Source organism: Taeniopygia guttata, chromosome 5 (genome assembly GCF_048771995.1).
Source record: "Taeniopygia guttata chromosome 5, bTaeGut7.mat, whole genome shotgun sequence".
Taxonomy (NCBI): Eukaryota; Metazoa; Chordata; class Aves; order Passeriformes; family Estrildidae; genus Taeniopygia; species Taeniopygia guttata.
In genome coordinates, this window is record NC_133030.1 from 35,825,009 (window position 1) to 35,843,000 (window position 17,992).

Consider the following 17,992-nt stretch of genomic DNA (forward strand, 5'->3'; position numbering starts at 1 on the left):
AAGGGCAGTATATTGGCCAGAATGTGTGCTAAATAAATATTTATACACAAATCAGAATGCTACTGATGGCTTCTTTACACTTTAAAATTCTAAATATTTTAAGAAGCATCTGCTACTAAACTGAGGCATCATTTTTGAAAGTACCCATATTTACTGAGTGGAAGTACACATATTTAATGAGATGAACACAGTGACAAAAGTCTTGGACTAGAAGAATGCACATAAATAAAATAGTAAAACCAACGTGACATGATTGAATTAAAGCTGTAATGAACAGACTGAACATTTAGTTTATATGAATATTAACTTCTATGAAGGATGAGCTGTAACCAAAGCAATAACCCCCTGTCATTGTTGGGGGGGGGGGGGGTTTACATGTTAAAGGATTCCTCTAATCTTTTTTGAGAAGATTTTCCATATTTCATTTATCTGAAAGGAGGTTTAAATCAATATATTTCTTCTATAATTTCAACAGGTAAGAGACACAGATTTCAGCTCTTTGCTTAATGTACATATTATTCTATATTTAAATGCTGTTCATCCCCTCATCTTTTTAAAAACTTATTTCATATAACTTAGCAATAAATATTTCAAAATATTGCATATTCATAGTCACTTTTGTCCTTTGGTTAGAAGAAAAGTTGTACATGCAAATCGGTATATTTACGTGATGCATGATGACACTTGAAATTCTCATATGTGGAGATTTCCGTTTCAGAGCTTTTCAGAAGGATGCCTCTTGAAAAATCTCGTGTATGTGCAAAAGTCAATAAATGAAGATAAAAGCTGATTTTAAAGTGATGTGTTCCCCCAAGCTTTATAGACTCGATTCACAGAAAGCCTGCCCAACATATGGCTTAGTGCCACTGAGGCTGAAACTCATCTGCTTTGAATTAAGGTGTGCACTGTGCAGTTAGGTATCTCCCCAAAGCTAAGCGTACACATGCAGTATGATGCAATGATATTCCCATACAGCAGCGAGATGCATCCCAGATATTTTGACCTCCATCCTGAGAATCATAGTTCTATTAAAACTCACCTCAATATTTGTAAGTTGTGCACAGAGAAACCAAAATTCAGCCATCAAAACTTAGCTGGTTTTGACTTTTCTGCACACAGAACATGACTGTCAGAACACTCAGGGCTAACTTTCAAAAAGGGAATATAAAATTCCCTTGGCATCTCAGTTATGGAACACATGTGCCAAGAAACACTAAAGGTATTCAGTATATGCAGAAAGGAGAAAAAAACTGCTGTTGAAAGGGGAAATACACCACAGTCAATGATTTGGGAAGGAAGAAAAGTCCACTTATCAGGCCCCAGTGTCTCTATCAAGAAGTTGAGGCCAAAGGTCGTGTACTGGAACTTCAACATGTACCTAGCTTGAAACTGTACAGGTGGACCAGCAGCAAAACAACTCCTGGATGGGAGAGCATGGGGTAGTACAACAATGCTGCTGTCAGTGAGCTGCTTTTCTCTTTAATGAAAGCGGTGTTAGCATGCCCTCAGCTATGAGGGAACAGTCTTCACCCTGGAAAGAAGGTTTTGATTATCTTCAATTCACTGCTGCTGTACTGCAAGTGACCAGGCTGAGGCACATGGGAATCATCTGTCCCAGCAGAATGTTTCCTTGGAGGAGAACAAGTCAGTTGTCCACCAGACAAGATGCCTGTTCATAATTTTGAAAAAAATTGACTAGAAATGCCATTTTGCATGCTGAATACAGAGCTGGTATTTTTTACTTGCTTTGGAACAAAACTTTCCCACCAGAGTATAAAAGGGTGCAAGATGGTATCCATACACAGAGTCTGCATCTTAGTCCAGAGTTTATGTGTAAGAAGCTGAAGTCTAAATCTTTGTGTGATAGACAAACAGTAAAAAGTGTTTATATTAGAAGTATGGCCCTGCTGAATCTATTGCATGGCTGAATCTCCTGAATTCACTGGTCATGTCTCACTGATGACCCTACAACAGTAACAAACAAATCAATTAATGTTTGAAATCTTTATCAATGGCCAGTTTACTGATGACTTTGGCTTACCTGGTTTACAAAGAAAAGGAAAAAAGCATATTTTTCCCAATTAGAATAATATAGAAAGTGAAGCATCCAAAACAAGAGGAGCTAATTAAGCAAGAAAGCAGCATGGAATATAAATTGACCAGGACTGTATGCAGCCTAGAAATGAATAATAGTCTTGAAAACTGCATCAACTCAAATATGTGACTTTTAAATAATACATGTCTTCATTAATGAATTAACAGGTTTTTGAAAGGAATGTTTGATTTTTTTGACATGTTAAGCCAATGAGTATAGAAAGATGGAGAACTTCACAGAAGGCTGCCGGGATGATGGGGTACAGGGTTTTATTTCTCCTCAGTTACAAAGGAGTTTGGAGTGGAAAGTGTCAGATGTGCCTCTACTCTGGGGGAAACTGAGCATAGGAATTCAAGAGACCAGTCTTATTAGACAGTTGTGAGCTGGGGTGTGATTTGCAGATGGGGACAAAGGTACAACACTGGGCATCATTATGCTTGGTCTCACCACAATTCTTTAAAGGTTCCTCTGCTCTTGATGATGAAAGCAATGTATTTTTCCAAAGCACTAATTTATACTTTTGCTACTCATTTGTAGTCCTACTGTCCCCAGTACTCTCTAAATAAACAATACCCTCTATAGAGAAAAAATTAATATATTACTTATAGGGAGGGGATCTTTGTCACTTTATTTGGCATTTTCACTGAGGCATCTAATATTAGTTTCTGATACCAGAAGCTTTTTCAGAGAATGAGAGCACTTAGATTAGCTCTGACTTGCCCTTTGGAAGGACCTCTGTGGCCACATTGACTGTAGTGAGATTGAAGACAACTGACCTCCTCACTGGGACACGCAAATGCCAAAAGTCAGGTAAATGTGGATTCCTCCTTCAGGTTTCATAGCTTTGATAACATATGGAAATGTGTGGATTTTGACACAGGCCTGATGATCCATCATAAGCAGAAGATTTAGGGTAGCCTTACAAGGCTGTTGTAGAAAATTCACAATTTTTTAAACAAAATCTACAAAATCCAAAATGCATTTGCCTCTCCTAATTGTCCCGTCTTAACATCAATCAACTTTTGACTTCCATCTGAAAGCCAGTTCAGAATTTTTTCTAATTTCAGCCAATATTTATTGGTAATAAACTTACATTCCTTTTTTATCACTGTTTTGTAGCTCCAATTTTAATCCTTGTTATTTACAAAATTTGTTACTGGTACTTTTGTAACTTTTAAATTTTACTAGTTTTCATCTTCCTGGATCTTCTAAAGTATAGGCATGAAGTAGGCATATTTATTTGAATGCGGCCATTGTCTGCTCCTATTCAAGGTACTGTCATTGCTTTTCCCATTCCAATTGTACATTCTAATTCAACTTCAAAAAGAATATTTAGTTTAACCTCTGCTTGAAGAAATGAAATGGAGATCACCTTGATATGAAAACAAAGGAGGTGATATTCAAATAGACTTCAATGGGACCTGCCTGGAAGTTTAAAGTACTCAAGTGGCAGGTGATGGATAATGAGCCCAGAAACAAAGCACAGTAACTTCCCTAGGGAATGTGTTCATCTCTTCCTTAATTAGTTTACCAAATAGAATAAGTTAATTGCAAACCATTCTAAAGCATTACCAAATTGTTGATTTCCTTGAGCATGCAATTTCACCCCTGTACCTTTGCCTCTCCTGCATGCATTTCAAGAGATTAAACAGAGTATTCTGAGTTGGAAGGGACCCCGTAAGGATCATTCTGTCCAACTCTTAAGTAAAAGACCTTAATTACGAGCCTGTGGACGGAACAGAGCGCTCACCCACGCTCACGAAACGGTGGCAACTGTTTGATATTAAACAGAGTGTGTTTTTCCACGTTAGATGGACAGAAAGCCGCGCCCTAAGTGATACATAAAATGGGAGTCCTCCTAAGCGTTGGAAGGCCGAGTGTGGCAGCAACTCAGTGTGCTGACAGCCTCCTTCATCTGTTCCCGCAGCCCTTCAACCCCGACCCCTGAACTCCCTCCGGCCGGCGGGACAGGGAGCGAGGGAGCGGCGGTGCAGGAGGCAGCCGCGGCGGTGCAGGAGGGAGCCGCCGCGCACGGAGGGAGCAGCAGATGGCGCAGCCGCCGCCCGCCTCCCCGCGGCCGCTCCCGCCCTCCCGGCCCGGAAGCGCTCCCGCCTCCGCTGCTCCCGGCCCGGAGATCCCTCCCTTGGCCTGGCCCGGGCTGGCAGCGCCGGGGGACCGAGGCCTGTGCCGGCGGCTCCAGCGGCGGCATCATGGCGGCGGCCACGGCCGCGCCCTCGGCCCCGCCGAAGAAGATCGTGGCGCCCACGGTGTCGCAGATCAACGCGGAGTACGTGACACAGGTAGGGCCAGAGGCGGCTCAAAGGGACGTCCCGGCTGCGACGGCGTCTCGGTGTTTAAATAGCCTTTGTAGGCCGGGGTGCTGGGGAAAGGGGTTTGCCTGGTCGCAGTTGACGGGAGATGTACGCCTGTGTCATGTACGAGAGGGCATTTCCCCCGCGCTTCCCAGCCGGCGGGATTTACAGAGCAGCGCTACCGAACGCATCATTGCGATACACTGTGCATCGCTGTAAGGCGGCTTTTAGGAAAGCTGCCGAAAGTTCCTGTTGGTTAAAGTCTTCTTTTTTTCTTTCTTCTTTTCCTTTTTTTTTTTTTTTTTTTTTTTTTTTTTTTTTTTTTTCATTGGAAATCTGGTCTTCCTGTTCCGGAGCATAAAGAAGCTTGAATAAAGTTGCATAGGAAACTCATGTTATCATCGCTCAGTATTGGTGGAGTGATGGCTGCTTAACCTGCTAGGCTTTTAAATAGAACTTCTAGTTACTTGTCAGATTCCTCAAGGAAGTGTAATCACTTGCCATTTGGGATTTGCAGTTCCTGAAAAATCGTGATTTATTTTTGATGGATTTGTTAGACGTAACTTAGGAATAGAAAATGTTCGTTAGATAGCAGCCTGTGCATCTGAAATTTTCCCAAAGACTTGCATTTATATTGAAAGAGGTTTAGGCATATAAGCTTTCAATGGTTGATAAGTATTGCCGTTAAAAACATTGTTTTGTTACTTGTAGTTAGCGTAAGTTGAAATTAAGCAAGATACTACTGAAATAAATTTTGGGGATGGGATCTGTTGTAGAGATGTTATATCACTGACATGAAAATGTATGTATTTAACCTTACTTTTTTTTTTTTTTCCGTTGTGCAGTTAGCAAATAAATACTGGGCTCCACATGTGAAGAAAACATTGTCTTTTGATGTAAAGGTAATTACTTCTACTGGAATTTTGTTGGGGGCTGTAAAATAATGAGGATCAACCATTCCATGATGTGCCAATATTTAGTGTTGCGTATTTTATATGAGACTATAGGAGACTGCTTGGAAGGTCAGCTATTGCTTGAGACACTGTAATTTGTTATGTATTTGTAGTTTATAAATGTAGGCGCTGTTTCCATGTAGCATGCAGTTATTTTGTATGCTATTCATAATAAAATGTCTTAATGCATTATGAATCATGTTAGTGGGTGTATAAAACTCTCTTAAATTTTTTTCCATAGGTCATTGAAGATGTATATACAAAAGAAATTGTCAGGTCAAAGTAAGTACACCAGTTGCTTTCTCTTATTTACCACCATTCCAACATCATCCATGATGCTGGAGTTTCTAATGTTTGATAGAATACTTTCAAACTCACCTATATATTAAAAGCAGATGAAAATTACTCAAGTGCATTTAAGTAATTATTATGGTATTTCAAAGTCTGAATGTAGTAACAAGAGACTTCTAAGCCCATAAACCTTAAACCCGATGGTTTGAGTTAATATTTTTCCGACTTTTTCCCTGGCAGTCTGTTGTCTTTTATGTTGGTTTTGTTGTGGTGGTTATAGAAGGCTGATCTCTTCTTTTGTCACTAAAGAGAAAAAAATATTGTGGAGTGCACTGCCTCTGGCTTCCTCCTCTGTTCTGGCTGCTGTTGCCAGATTCATGAAGGGAATGTGGTTTCAGTGGATTGTACTGTTAGATGGGAGAGACGAATCCAAGATACACTGCATTCTGCAGCTCTCTTTTTCTGCAGAAAAGAGATGTAATGGTAGTTGGAGCTTTTTGGGGAAGATCAAGCTCTGCAGAGAATTCTCTGTATTATTCTTGTATGAAAGCAATTTAAGAATTTGTCATATGGAGTCAAAGCAAACTTTCATTGCCAGTCACTAAGAAAAGAATACCATTATGAACAAATTAAATATATAATTGTAGTGTTCAGGAGACAGTCTCAGCTGCTAGCAGTTCGTATCATCAAGGCTATTGGAAGTGGTATTTTCATATTTAAAAGACCTACATTATTTTTTTTTTTAAATATGAATTTAATTGCTTAATGAATATTTATGAACTTTAGCATCTCCAGTGTTACAGCAGTTGCTTCTGCATTCAAGTGGTTGCTATTGCATGGAAATGTCAGGACAGAAATAATTCCCGAGTGTTTCTACACGTTTCCTTATATAATGAAATAAAGGATAGTCATTTTCCATGCAACTGTGTGTGGGAGGCTTTCTTTCCTGTGTTAATTGACTAATTTTTCCTTTTTAGGTTTGCCATCAGAAAGATAATGCTTCTTGAATTCAGGTAAGCTAAGGGGAGGGAAATTTGGAGTTACATTTTCACAGGAACCTGTAAAGGTGAGAAGGAAAAGCAGGGCAGTAAGACAGTTTGAAGGTAGTGTATTTGTTCCTACTTTCTAAGGCCTTGAATTGTGTACTGAGGAATTAAGTGAGGAGAGATTAGTTTAAAGAGGAAGTAATTCCATAAATGTAAGTGACATCTCAGTGTCTTGTTTTGTGATCTTCAATGTCTAGTGTAAGTGGAGCACGGAGAAAGAGGCTGTGAATGAAATAAGGGAAAAAACTTGGTACTGTAATTTGGAATGTATCATTAAGCTTTAAATCAGAACTCGCTGAAATTAGAGAAATTTTTGGATTATATCTCTTGCTGTGAGGTTAAAAATGGATTGTGCTGCAGCAGCATTATTAACATTTTCTTCTCTTGAAAAAGAATGGAAGTCTGTTTAAACAGTAGTTTATTACTGCTTCAGACTTTCCTGGAAGAGCTTACAGAGTATGTCTAAAAAGATGTAAAATAAATATTATCAATATGTACCTAAAACTACAATATTTTATGTTCTGTTTGGTTCTTTTAACTCTCAAATCTTAAGAAAAAAGATGAGATTTTTTTTTTTGTTTGCAGTACATTCTTTGTTTCAAAAAGGCTCAAGTCCCTAAGTTAGTACCAGCAACTACAAAAGGACAACTTCCCTTGTTTTTTTGCATCTTAATTAGAAAAAGCTCAGAAGAGAAAATGCAAATTATGGTTAAGGGTTTGACACTAACAAATGGCATGCAGTGGACTTTTGGAATTTGTATGTCAGCAGTAGTGCAGAGCTAGAGGTTCCTGTCCTTTCTGTGAACATTGTTAGTGTCATCAGCTTCTGGGTCTAACAAGTTTTGCTTCAGTGACCTAGATGAGAGGGAACTTGGGGAACTACTCACAAACTATGAAGATGGCTTTCAGGGGAAGGAGGGGAAAAAAAGGCTTGTGGATAACTGCTTTTTAAATGAGTGACAGATTATGTGGGTGGCTGCAACTAATGAAATACTCTTTATCTCTTCACAGTCAGTACCTTGAAAATTACCTATGGATGAATTATTCTCCAGAGGTGTCCAGTAAGGCATACTTAATGTCAATCTGCTGTATGGTGAATGAGAAGTTCAGAGAGAATGTCCCTGCGTGGGAGGTACGCAATTTCAATTGCAGCTAGAATTGACTTTGATCCGCAAGTTGCAGCTTTTACAGTGTGCTCACTTACAGTGGCAGAAGGTAGAAGAGCTTGTAGTGTTAAAAGGAATGGTGCCTCAACTGGAATATCTCATATGGTGTTTCAAACTTTGTGTTCTTTTTTGGAGAGGGGAATGGACAGGTGAAAACTTACTTGATTCCTTCTGGTGTGAAGGTCCTTGGTTCTGTTGTGAGATGCTGAACATTATCACCAGCATTTGTTTTTTTGATGCTTGACAGAGGTTGTGTATTTACAAAGAAGTTCTTGTTCTGATATTGAAGGGAAAAGAAGGATTTATATATCTGTATATTCAAGAAGGCACCACTGAAAGTCTAACATATTATCCAATAACGTGTTGCTTAAAATATGTATATTGGTTTCTACCCTTTTTTTCTTTATACTAAAATAATGTCTTACTCTTCTTTTGTGTATATTGTTTGTTTGGGGTTTTTTTTTAGTAATAATAGGTTTAGAAATTATGTAATGTTTCTACAGATAATTCAGGTTTTACAGGCCATCTCAACAACAGAAACCTAGTTATACATTCTATGCAGGCACTATTTCAGAAGCACTCTTACTTCAGTGTGTGTGCCATTCCTTGAGTGTTGGCAAAGCACAAAGGATTAATAACTTGCTCTTATATTACCTGTGTACTTTTCTTCTGGCATATGTACTAGAAGTAAAATGATAGGTACATATTATATTCCAGGCAGCTTAGTTGAATTTATTTGGTCCATGACTACCCTTGTAAAGGAACTGTTTTATCTTGGTGATTATTCAGTTTATCTTTTTCCTGCTCAGGTAGCTCAATGGAAGTTCCAGGACTATAATTAATCTCTGGTGGTTTTTACTTGCTCATTTTTTGCGCGTCACTTAGAGCTTCCATAGCTTTGGCCAAAACTTACCGTTTAGCTGGGAGATTTTAGAGTATTTTTGTGCAGTCACAAAGTGAACATTCCCACAAGACTTCACCTGTGCTTCTTGTTTACTTTGTCCTGTGCATCACCTGTTAGACTATGCAGAAGGTATAGGGAGAGGATCCCTTGTCAGGAGGGTATCATTAGTCTGTTTTGCTTGTGCGACCTGGTTAGAATAAATGAAAATGAAAAAAACTAATCCCTTCTTTTATAGATTTAAATAGAATTAGCGAACTTCGGCTGTGTTATGCGAATGAAGATTGAAATTATTTCTATCAACCTGACTCAAAATTACCTTCCTCTTCTATTCCTAGACATTCAAAAAAAGGCCAGAACATTTTCCTTTCTTTTTCAAACGCATACTGGAAGCATCGCTGGTCGAAAATGAGAGTGAGTACTCTCTGCATGAACAGACAGTCCTGCTGCTTTTCCTTGATCACTGCTTCAATAGTTTGGTATGTTAAAAGTAACTAAATATTTCCAGTGTGTTTATGCTGTTTTTTGTTAGTCGCAGTTTAATTTGAGCAATTTCTTCTTATAAGGCAGATGAAGTAAAATTCCAATTTAAGGAAAACACAGTACCAGAGGACTTTTACCCTCTGTTCTGACCCTTACTTATCTCTCTCAACACATTTGCTTTTCTCTGACATAAGGTCATAGATGAGACTTGCAACTGGAGGATTGGCAGTTCGACAATTAAAAGACAGGATTTAATATAAATTTTTGTTTTAAAAATGGTACTGTAAAATTTATGTATTTATATTTGAAAAGGTACTTTACGTTTAAAACTGATTTGTTACTACTGTGCTCTTTTCAGTTAGCCTAGGAAATAGCACAAAAATTATTTCCATTAATTATTGAGAAAGACAGTGAGGCTTTTTTCACTTTTGAAACCAGATGTAAATACAGTTTTTATCTGCAGTTCTCCTAAGTTGGTTTTAAGAAAGCCTTAGACCAGCTCGTGTTCTCAATCTATAGTTACAACAGAGTTACAGATCCTATGTAGCAAGCAGGAAGAACAATTTACCTGTTATATAAAGCAGCGCTCTCTGACCTCTCTTGCTACTGGGCTTTTTCCTTACTTATGTTGCATGTGGAGTGTCTTATTCAAAATTAGGGTCTGCACAAATAAAATTGTTTCTCAGACAAAACAACATAGAAAGTGTATTATTTGATTTTGGAATTAGGAATGGTTTTGGGAGCCAGTAACCATCTTGAACTTTATGTGTATAGGTTATTGAGATAATATTTTTCTGTAGTGGCCATGGTACAATGCATCTTCATTTGAAATAGTTTGATGGTGACTACAGAATCCTTCTTGTAGAGCACATTTCTAATACATCATGATAAGGGAAAGTGGTGAAAATATGCCTGTAAAATCACACTTTCTTTATGAAAGGCAGAATGGAATAGTCACAGGTGTGTTTTGTGAAGAGCACTGAAGTTTGAAGTTTCAGAATGCTGAGAATGGAGTATTTATCCATGAAGACATACTTAAGATGTTAATTGAAATTTTTCAGTTGCTCAGGAGAGAAGGAAAACTTTTTGGATCCAGATCATAGGCATAGTTGGAGACAGCACATTTGAACTTACATGGAGAAAATTATTTGTTTCAGACAAATGTGTAGAAGAAGTGAGAGAAACTTGATAAATTAAGGGCTTCAGGAGACAAAGAATAGCTTAAAAACAAGTAGAGAAAGCATAGTAGGTGATTTCAAGAATAAGAAATGACAGAGGAAGGAACATCAGTTCTCAGCAGCTTTTGTCCTAAAAATTCTTGCATGGATGGGGCCACTGGTGAAGTGTTAAGCACTGACAGACTCCATAAAAAGAACCAAAAATACAGGGGTGTCACTGAGTAGGGTTATAATGCAGTTTCCTGTTAGGAAGTAGTAAAATCTGATAGAACAATATAAATATTTTTGTCAAATGGTAATGTCAAATGGTAATGATGCATTTTATAAGCCAGTCACATGAGAAAACATAAGAATGTTTTAAATATTTTTGTAATCTAACTTTCTAACAGGAAGTGGATTTGATCAGAGGACAGGTGCAGCAGCTGATTTCCTTACCAATGTGGATGGCTCTACAACCTGTAAGCATAACACTGTTAACTGGCAGTTCAGTTTTCTAGGCATTATCCAAATTATGTACAGTAAATTCTCATGGAATATTGTTGAGGAACTCTAATATTTACAACATTGCTATGGAATTACATTTTTGTGTGCTTTGCTAAATTCTTTATTTTTTGTTGCAAATTCCCATGTAATAATGTTTTTTATGTAATTTTTCAGAAAATAATGGTTTTTCAGAAAACTGAGTTTTGTTGTTTATAGCTTCTTCAAGCTGGGATTTGTAGATAAGGCCATGAGGTCACAGGGAGGCCATGGAGTTGACATCTTATCGTGGATGGACTCTAGCATTTTTGCATTTTTGTTTCACAGTGATACTGAGAATAGCCAGAGACAGCTCTTCATTTCACTTTGTTATATATATTTTTTTTAATAAAAAGACTGGACTCTATTTTTATCTTATGAAAACAAGGTTCCTTGGTGACCGAATATCATGTTTACATTTCAGAATCGACTGGAACAAGAGCTGAAAAAGACACCAAAACTAAAAAAATTCTGGAATCTAATTAAGAAAAATGATGCAAAAATGGATGAAGAGTCAAGAATGCAGTATGTACAGAAGCTTTTTTTTCCTTAATGCATTCATTATGTTTCAGCTAAAATAAATTGTTTCAATGAAAAAGATGTTTTTTGAAAACCTGTGGCAAATGAGGATTGATCATATGTGGTCTCCTGGAAGCTGTTTTGGTTTTCAGTCTTCTTTATGCAAAATACTGTTATAGAACTTTGTATTTTATTTGGTCAGTGAATTTGTGATACCAAATCTTAAAACTAAAGGATGAATGCACAAAAGAATATTCATGTAGCTACTCACTTTTTTTCGTGACCTTTAGCAAATGTTTCGCTCTTAGGTATATAGCTTATGCAAGTATTTCAATAAATCTGTGTCTCTCTCACCAAAATTAAATGTTCCAATGCCTTTGTGTTGCAATGTGCTAAGGTGTAGGAGGGGACTGACTTCTCCTTGACACAGTAAGAAGCATGGGTTGTTAAGCAGTTTTTATGCCTAAAAATGTAGGCTGTTAATTTCTCTGCCTGAGTGCAGAGAGAAAAGTTATGATCTAAACAGTTTAGGTGTGTTTCAAAGCAACCTACTATCATTATAACAATTTTGAAGCAGCTAACTTTGTATTAGTGAAAGCTACAATATACTTCTAGTCTGGATTTAAGGAGTATTAATTCTTTTGTCATATGTCTAATTTTAGAGCATATCGAGAGAGAAGATTTCTTTCACAGCTCATTCAGAAGTTCATTTCTGTTCTAAAGTCAATACCTGTCTCAGGTAACTGTGTTTCTTATGTTACTTTGTTATCTCTTAATCTGTGTGTTGCTGAAGCAACTGATCCTGAGGTTGGGGACCTTATTCAGGTGAGGCGTGTAGTGAACACTGTGCCTGTCTGCATGGATTTCATATCAAAATTAATATTCAAATATGTATATACTTTAAAAATAAAACAGCAAAAAGCTACTTTAAACTGCCTTCTATTCAATATGTACTTAGTAAAAACAATATTTCTGGGAACTGATATTCTTTACTTTGTGCTTAGAGCCTTAAGGCATTTCATACATACTTAGATGCCTTATTAAATAGGTGGTATAAAGGTGGTATAAATGGATATCATAAGGCTCTGTCCGTTCATACTGTTGATTTACAGTAAGAACAAAAGCCTAAGTGAAGTGAAATTCTGTAAGATTTGACTGTTCTTGAGTCATTGTGACAAGCAAAATTATCTCCTTGCCTGATTTAGAAAGGAAAAGTGTTTGTGGAGGAAGGTGTTAGCCTTTTAACAGAAAAGGGTTATTATCCTCTAAGCACAGCACAATTTGGGTGAAATTTGTTCTCAGAGTTTTGCTTTTTCTGTTAAGCTCTTAGCAAACTTCAGCTCTTACATGAGCTGTAAATTTTGTTATGTGGCTTCCTCAGAAAGCATACTTATCCCTTCTGTTTTCCTAATTATGCTAGACCTGTTTTAGGAAGATTGACTTCAACATTTCTTTGCAGGCTGTAAGAGTTGGAAAGTTATTAAGGGATACTTGGTTTGTTTTGATGTGATTCTAAAGGCCCCTTAGTCACCTCCAAGTACCTTTGAATATGGTCAAGGCCTTCTGCACACATCTTGTTTGCAGCTTTTAAAAATATATTTTTGAGTACCTGGCATTAAAAGTTCTTAACAAACATAATGGGCAAGTGATACCTTGTGGAAGTGAGCATTTTTGCATATTACATTCAAGGTTTTTCAAAGCAGATAAAATCACTCCTGAAATTCTGGTTCTGCTATTCTTTCATTGGTAACCAGAAGAATTTTTAATATAAGAAATGATTTTTTAAAAAAGAGAATAATGTTTTGATTAGCTTTTAACAAGATTAAAATTAATACTTTTATATTTGTAGCATTTATTTAGTTTTTAAGGAATTGTTCAAATGTAAGTATATTGTGATGTGGATCAATTTTTTTTTTTTTTAATCTAGGTCCTATTTCTATGGACAAAGTTCATTATTGTGAGAGGTTTATTGAACTCATGCTAGACCTCGAGGTAAGTTTTAAAATTGGTTCAGTTAGTTTCCAGGTGTACTTTTCTAGGGTTGAAGTGCATAAAGTAATTATTACAGCCTTATTCCAAATAGGAGGTGATTGTCACAGCTGTGCATATGGTTGTTTAAAAGTGGTTTTCCATCTGTAAGTAAGATGTTGTAGCATTGCATCTGTATTGGAAGCTGACCAGCAATGTTGATAAACCAGTAGACAACACTAGGATCCTAAAGTGCTTAGTGAAGAGGATTTAATTGGAGTAGTGGTAATAATACTGGCAATTTCTGAAAATGTGTAATGCTTTAATTTGGTAGGAATAATTCAGAATGATTTTTCCCACTGCATAACAGGTCGCTTAAAGTCTCTTTTGTGTTGTTGGGTTAAATCCCAGAAACCAGCAGTAGTCTGAAATGCAAACTATTCCTGTTTGACTGGAGTTCATTATTTACAAGTACCGGGTCTGGGGATCTGTAGTTTGTTAGAGTAATAAGGCGTGGAGCAATGTTTTGTGAAATTTTTCAGCAGATACTGAGGAACTGAGGCAGTTTGAAGCACTACAGTACCAGTATTAAAAGGTATTCATTCAGATTCAGAAGGCATTGTGAAATAAAACAAGAGTTTTCTGAAACAGTATCACGGGGAACTTTAAAATGGCTTTGTGGTGGATTTCTGCAGGCTGACTGTTAATATTTTAAATTAGAGCCTGCTGTCTTATGTATGTAATATACTCTGGAAAGAGAAAACATGTTGGAAGGTAAACTAAAGTCTGTCTTAAAATGCTTAGAAGCAGCACATTTAAGATTGGTTCTCTCTAGGTATTACAGAAAGATTAGAATTCAGACAGGTTTATAAAGCCTATGTAAGTGACTGGATGGAGCAAGCATATGAGAAATTAGCTATAAATTCAAGTCTTTTTGCCTTTGTAGCATGTACTGTGTTAATGGGCTCTTTTTACTTGGCTTTTTTCAGAATATTACTGTTTCATATTACAGTGCATACACTGCCATCAAAACTTGTGATTAGATAATTTGAAAGTAATAATTCTGTGGAGAGTTCTTGTGGGTTTTATGACTTTGTTTTTGTAATTATTGTGCAGGGCAAAATTAGTGTGCAGGGCAATCAACATCTACTACAGAATCTTTTATTTTCTTCGTCTTAGTTCTAAACATCGTGCTGATGCTTTTTTGGCATTCTAAATTCAGTCTGTAGAGCTAATTTTTCTCTTAAATTGTTGTGGTCTTCTACTGTATGCTGTTCAACAGTTGCTACATATAGCAGCTTAATCTATTTACATTGAGAAGGAAAGATCTCTATTTTTGTTATCAAAGATTTGAAAAATTAATATTTTGCAAAGAAGAAAAGAAGTAGTTGGCAATTTTAAGGACCTCAAGCTTAAAATTCATTAAATTGGTGTAGAAAACAGACATTTAAAACAATGCTGAAGCAATTTGACATATGACTTGTAGCACACAATCATTATGTAGACACTTAGTAGTAGAATAATTGCTTTATTTAATTTACTTTTTTACTGGTAGGATGAATTCTCACTGATGACAAGTTTGTGCCATGCTTCCCGTTGCATAAAGGGCTGTGTTCATAGCAGCTTACCTGCATAAACCCAGTGCTTGGCATACATAAATGCTGCCTTAATACTTCTGTGAGGGTATTAGATATGCAAATAACTGCAGTAATCTGTCTTAATATGCCTTTTTGAAATGGAAAAATTCTGAGAAGCCAGGATTTCTTACTTTTTGAAGAGTTGCTTGTATTAACATGATGTTGTTTACCGCAGGCCTTGCTTCCCACACGGCGCTGGTTTAATACAGTGCTGGATGACTCCCATCTTGTTGTTCACTGTTACCTGTCTAGTCTTGCTAAAAGAGAAAAAGAAGGTCATCTCTTCTGTCAGGTGAGATACAAAGTTCTTGAAAAGAACTTTTTCATTTCCTTTGTTTCTGAATGCTGCAGTTGGTTTCTTTTTATTAAAGATAGGCTTTTGTTTGGATGCAAACTATTTGTTTATTTAAATCTTTCACACAGTATTTTTTTTCTTACCTGTACCTTTGTGTGTGACTACTCACATAGCATTTCATACATTTAATGGAATCACAGGATGACTTGTGTTGGAACAGACCTTAAAGATCATCCACTTCCAATGCCTCTGCCATGGTCAGGGACACTTTCCACTAGATCAGGTTACTCAACAGTTCATCCAACGTGGTCATGAGTGTCTCCAGGGATGGGACATCTGTGGGCAACTAGTTCCAGTGCCTCACCGTCGTCACAGGGAAAAGTTTTATCCTATTGTCTTATCTAAACCTGTCCTCCTTCAATTTAAGGCCATTCCCTCTTGTCCTATGATTACATGTCCTGTGAAAAGTCCTTCTCCATCCTTATTGTAGCTCCCTTTAGATACTGTAAAGGAAGCTATAGGGTCTCCCTGGAGCCTTGTTTTCTCCAGGCTGAACAGTATTAACTCTCAGCCTATTGCCACAGAGGAGGTGGTAATGCTCCTCTGGACATTCTCCAACAAGGTGTTTTTGTGTTGGAGGCCCCAGAGCTGGACACAGTACTGCAGGAAGGGTCTCACAAGAACAGAGTAATGTTTCTGCTTCTGTTTTTGAGGAGTTCTTAAAAGTACAAGCTAGAAAGCATTGCAGCTTTCATTCAACATTTGCATGTTTTGCCACACACATAGCAGAAGTTGTCACCCTGCATTCTTCGCTTGTTAATTTTGACTTCATGCTGTTTTGCAGTCCAGCTGTTTTTCACTCCTATCCTTCAGTTTACTCACTCATAGCTAGGCAGGATCTGAAGATCTGTCCCCTTTCCTGCCTCTCAGCTACTTTTCCTGCTGCTTGCTGTCCTCCATCTCTACCACTTGTTTATTTTCTCTGAGGGTCAGAGGCACACAAAGGCAGCAGCACATCTGCATAATTTTCTTCCTCCAAGTTTAATAATCCCATTGAAGGGTCAGATAAACTTCAGAGCTGCCATCAGAGAGGGCAGAAGGGTACAAGGCATCTCCCTTTTGGTAGCAGGAAGCTGTAAGTTGGGTTCCATGACAGCCTTTGGCTAGATCACCTTACTTGAAATTTTCAATTTCAAGTCTAGTATATCAAGAAACCGTATTGCTTGTGGACTATACTGAAATTTTGATAGCTTGCAGATGAGATACCTAACAAAAACTATTTTGTGCATCAGCCAAGTATAAAATATACCACTCCTTAGTCCAATTCTTCTACAACTCTGAGGAGTTCTTGTTTATGCATTTGTCCTCTTGAACTCTAGTTTTGTTAGTAGTAGGGTGTCTCTTATTGTTAATCCACTAATTTTTATTAATGATGTCTCAGCTTTTAGATATGCTCAAATTTTATACTGGCTTTGAAATCAATGATCAGACTGGAAATGCTTTGACAGAGAATGAAATGACTACAATTCACTATGACAGGATTACTTCTCTACAGGTAAGTAGAGAATGAAGTGCTTATGAGAGGCAGAGGACTTGTTTTTGCTGTTCTAGTCTAATTTGCATCTGGAATAGGCATGAGGTTATTTCCCAAATCAAACCCCCTATTTTCCTTCTTGAATTACAGGAATAGCTTTAGCTTGACTGCCTGTGCCATTTTGAAGTCATGTAATGTTTCAGCATGGTTGGTGTGACTGTGACTAAATAATATGCTCTAGCAAAACATCAGCATTTTTGACCTCGTGTTACCAAATTGAACTGTTCCTGTTAAGTCTGTTAAGAAGGGAAAGTAGAATGCTGTAGGACACCGTGGTAATGCAGTAGGTGGCAGCATTTCCTCAATATCAGTATGCACTTGTGCCTACAGTGGTCTCTTGTACTTTTTGGAATTGTTCGCATCAGTTTTAACATAACAATTCAAGGAAGCTTGGTTGAGTTAAACTTTTTCCTGGCTTTTCTTAGTTGCCTGCAAAGCTACGTATCTGCTCCCTTATGTTTTATTTTAATGACAACAAATGCTGGTAGAAGGGTCTGATATGGAAGATAATGTGTCAGAAGTAGAGGAGTAATGAACAGATAGTGTTAAGAAAAATGGTGATTTCATCTGGCTTGCATTTCTATCCTGGTAGAGTCCATAGAGTGGTTCATGTTATGAACCAAAAGAAACAATGCTTTTTTCTAAATATTGAAGCTGTTACTAAATCATTTCATGAATACACTTACATCCACTTTTCATGCATGGATCTTTTGTAGAGAGCAGCGTTTGCACATTTCCCAGAGTTATATGACTTTGCACTCTCAAATGTAGCTGCAGTAGATACTCGTGATGCACTGGTGAAGTTATTTGGACCTCTTAGGTAAGTTATCAAATTGAAATTGAAATTCTTCATTCTCAGTATGATTAAATTTAACAAATTTCCTGCCTTTATTCCTTCTAATTTCTCATGTGCGTAGCCAGTATTTAACCTCTTACTTGTTTAGTTTATTTTTTTTACTCTGTTCCGTAGAAGAACTACAACAGAAATCATGAAAGCATGCCACTGTATTAACTGTACTGTACTGTAAATGCTGT

At 37.3% G+C, this 17,992-nt stretch overlaps 1 protein-coding gene across 1 annotated transcript in view; it reads left to right on the forward strand.

The window, feature by feature from the left end:
• The first annotated feature begins 4,180 nt into the window (after positions 1-4,180).
• The window catches only part of AQR (aquarius intron-binding spliceosomal factor), a 47,265-nt gene continuing 33,453 nt past the window's right edge, over positions 4,181-17,992 (forward strand). Inside the window, exons 1-13 of the mRNA XM_012573906.5 lie at positions 4,181-4,395; positions 5,253-5,309; positions 5,602-5,642; positions 6,629-6,664; positions 7,709-7,829; positions 9,103-9,243; positions 10,815-10,883; positions 11,369-11,469; positions 12,126-12,202; positions 13,391-13,455; positions 15,244-15,360; positions 16,805-16,918; positions 17,674-17,777. Coding sequence (XP_012429360.4) covers positions 4,306-4,395; positions 5,253-5,309; positions 5,602-5,642; positions 6,629-6,664; positions 7,709-7,829; positions 9,103-9,243; positions 10,815-10,883; positions 11,369-11,469; positions 12,126-12,202; positions 13,391-13,455; positions 15,244-15,360; positions 16,805-16,918; positions 17,674-17,777 — 1,133 coding nt within the window. The 5' untranslated portion in view covers positions 4,181-4,305. The remainder of the gene's footprint in view (positions 4,396-5,252; positions 5,310-5,601; positions 5,643-6,628; positions 6,665-7,708; positions 7,830-9,102; positions 9,244-10,814; positions 10,884-11,368; positions 11,470-12,125; positions 12,203-13,390; positions 13,456-15,243; positions 15,361-16,804; positions 16,919-17,673; positions 17,778-17,992) is intronic.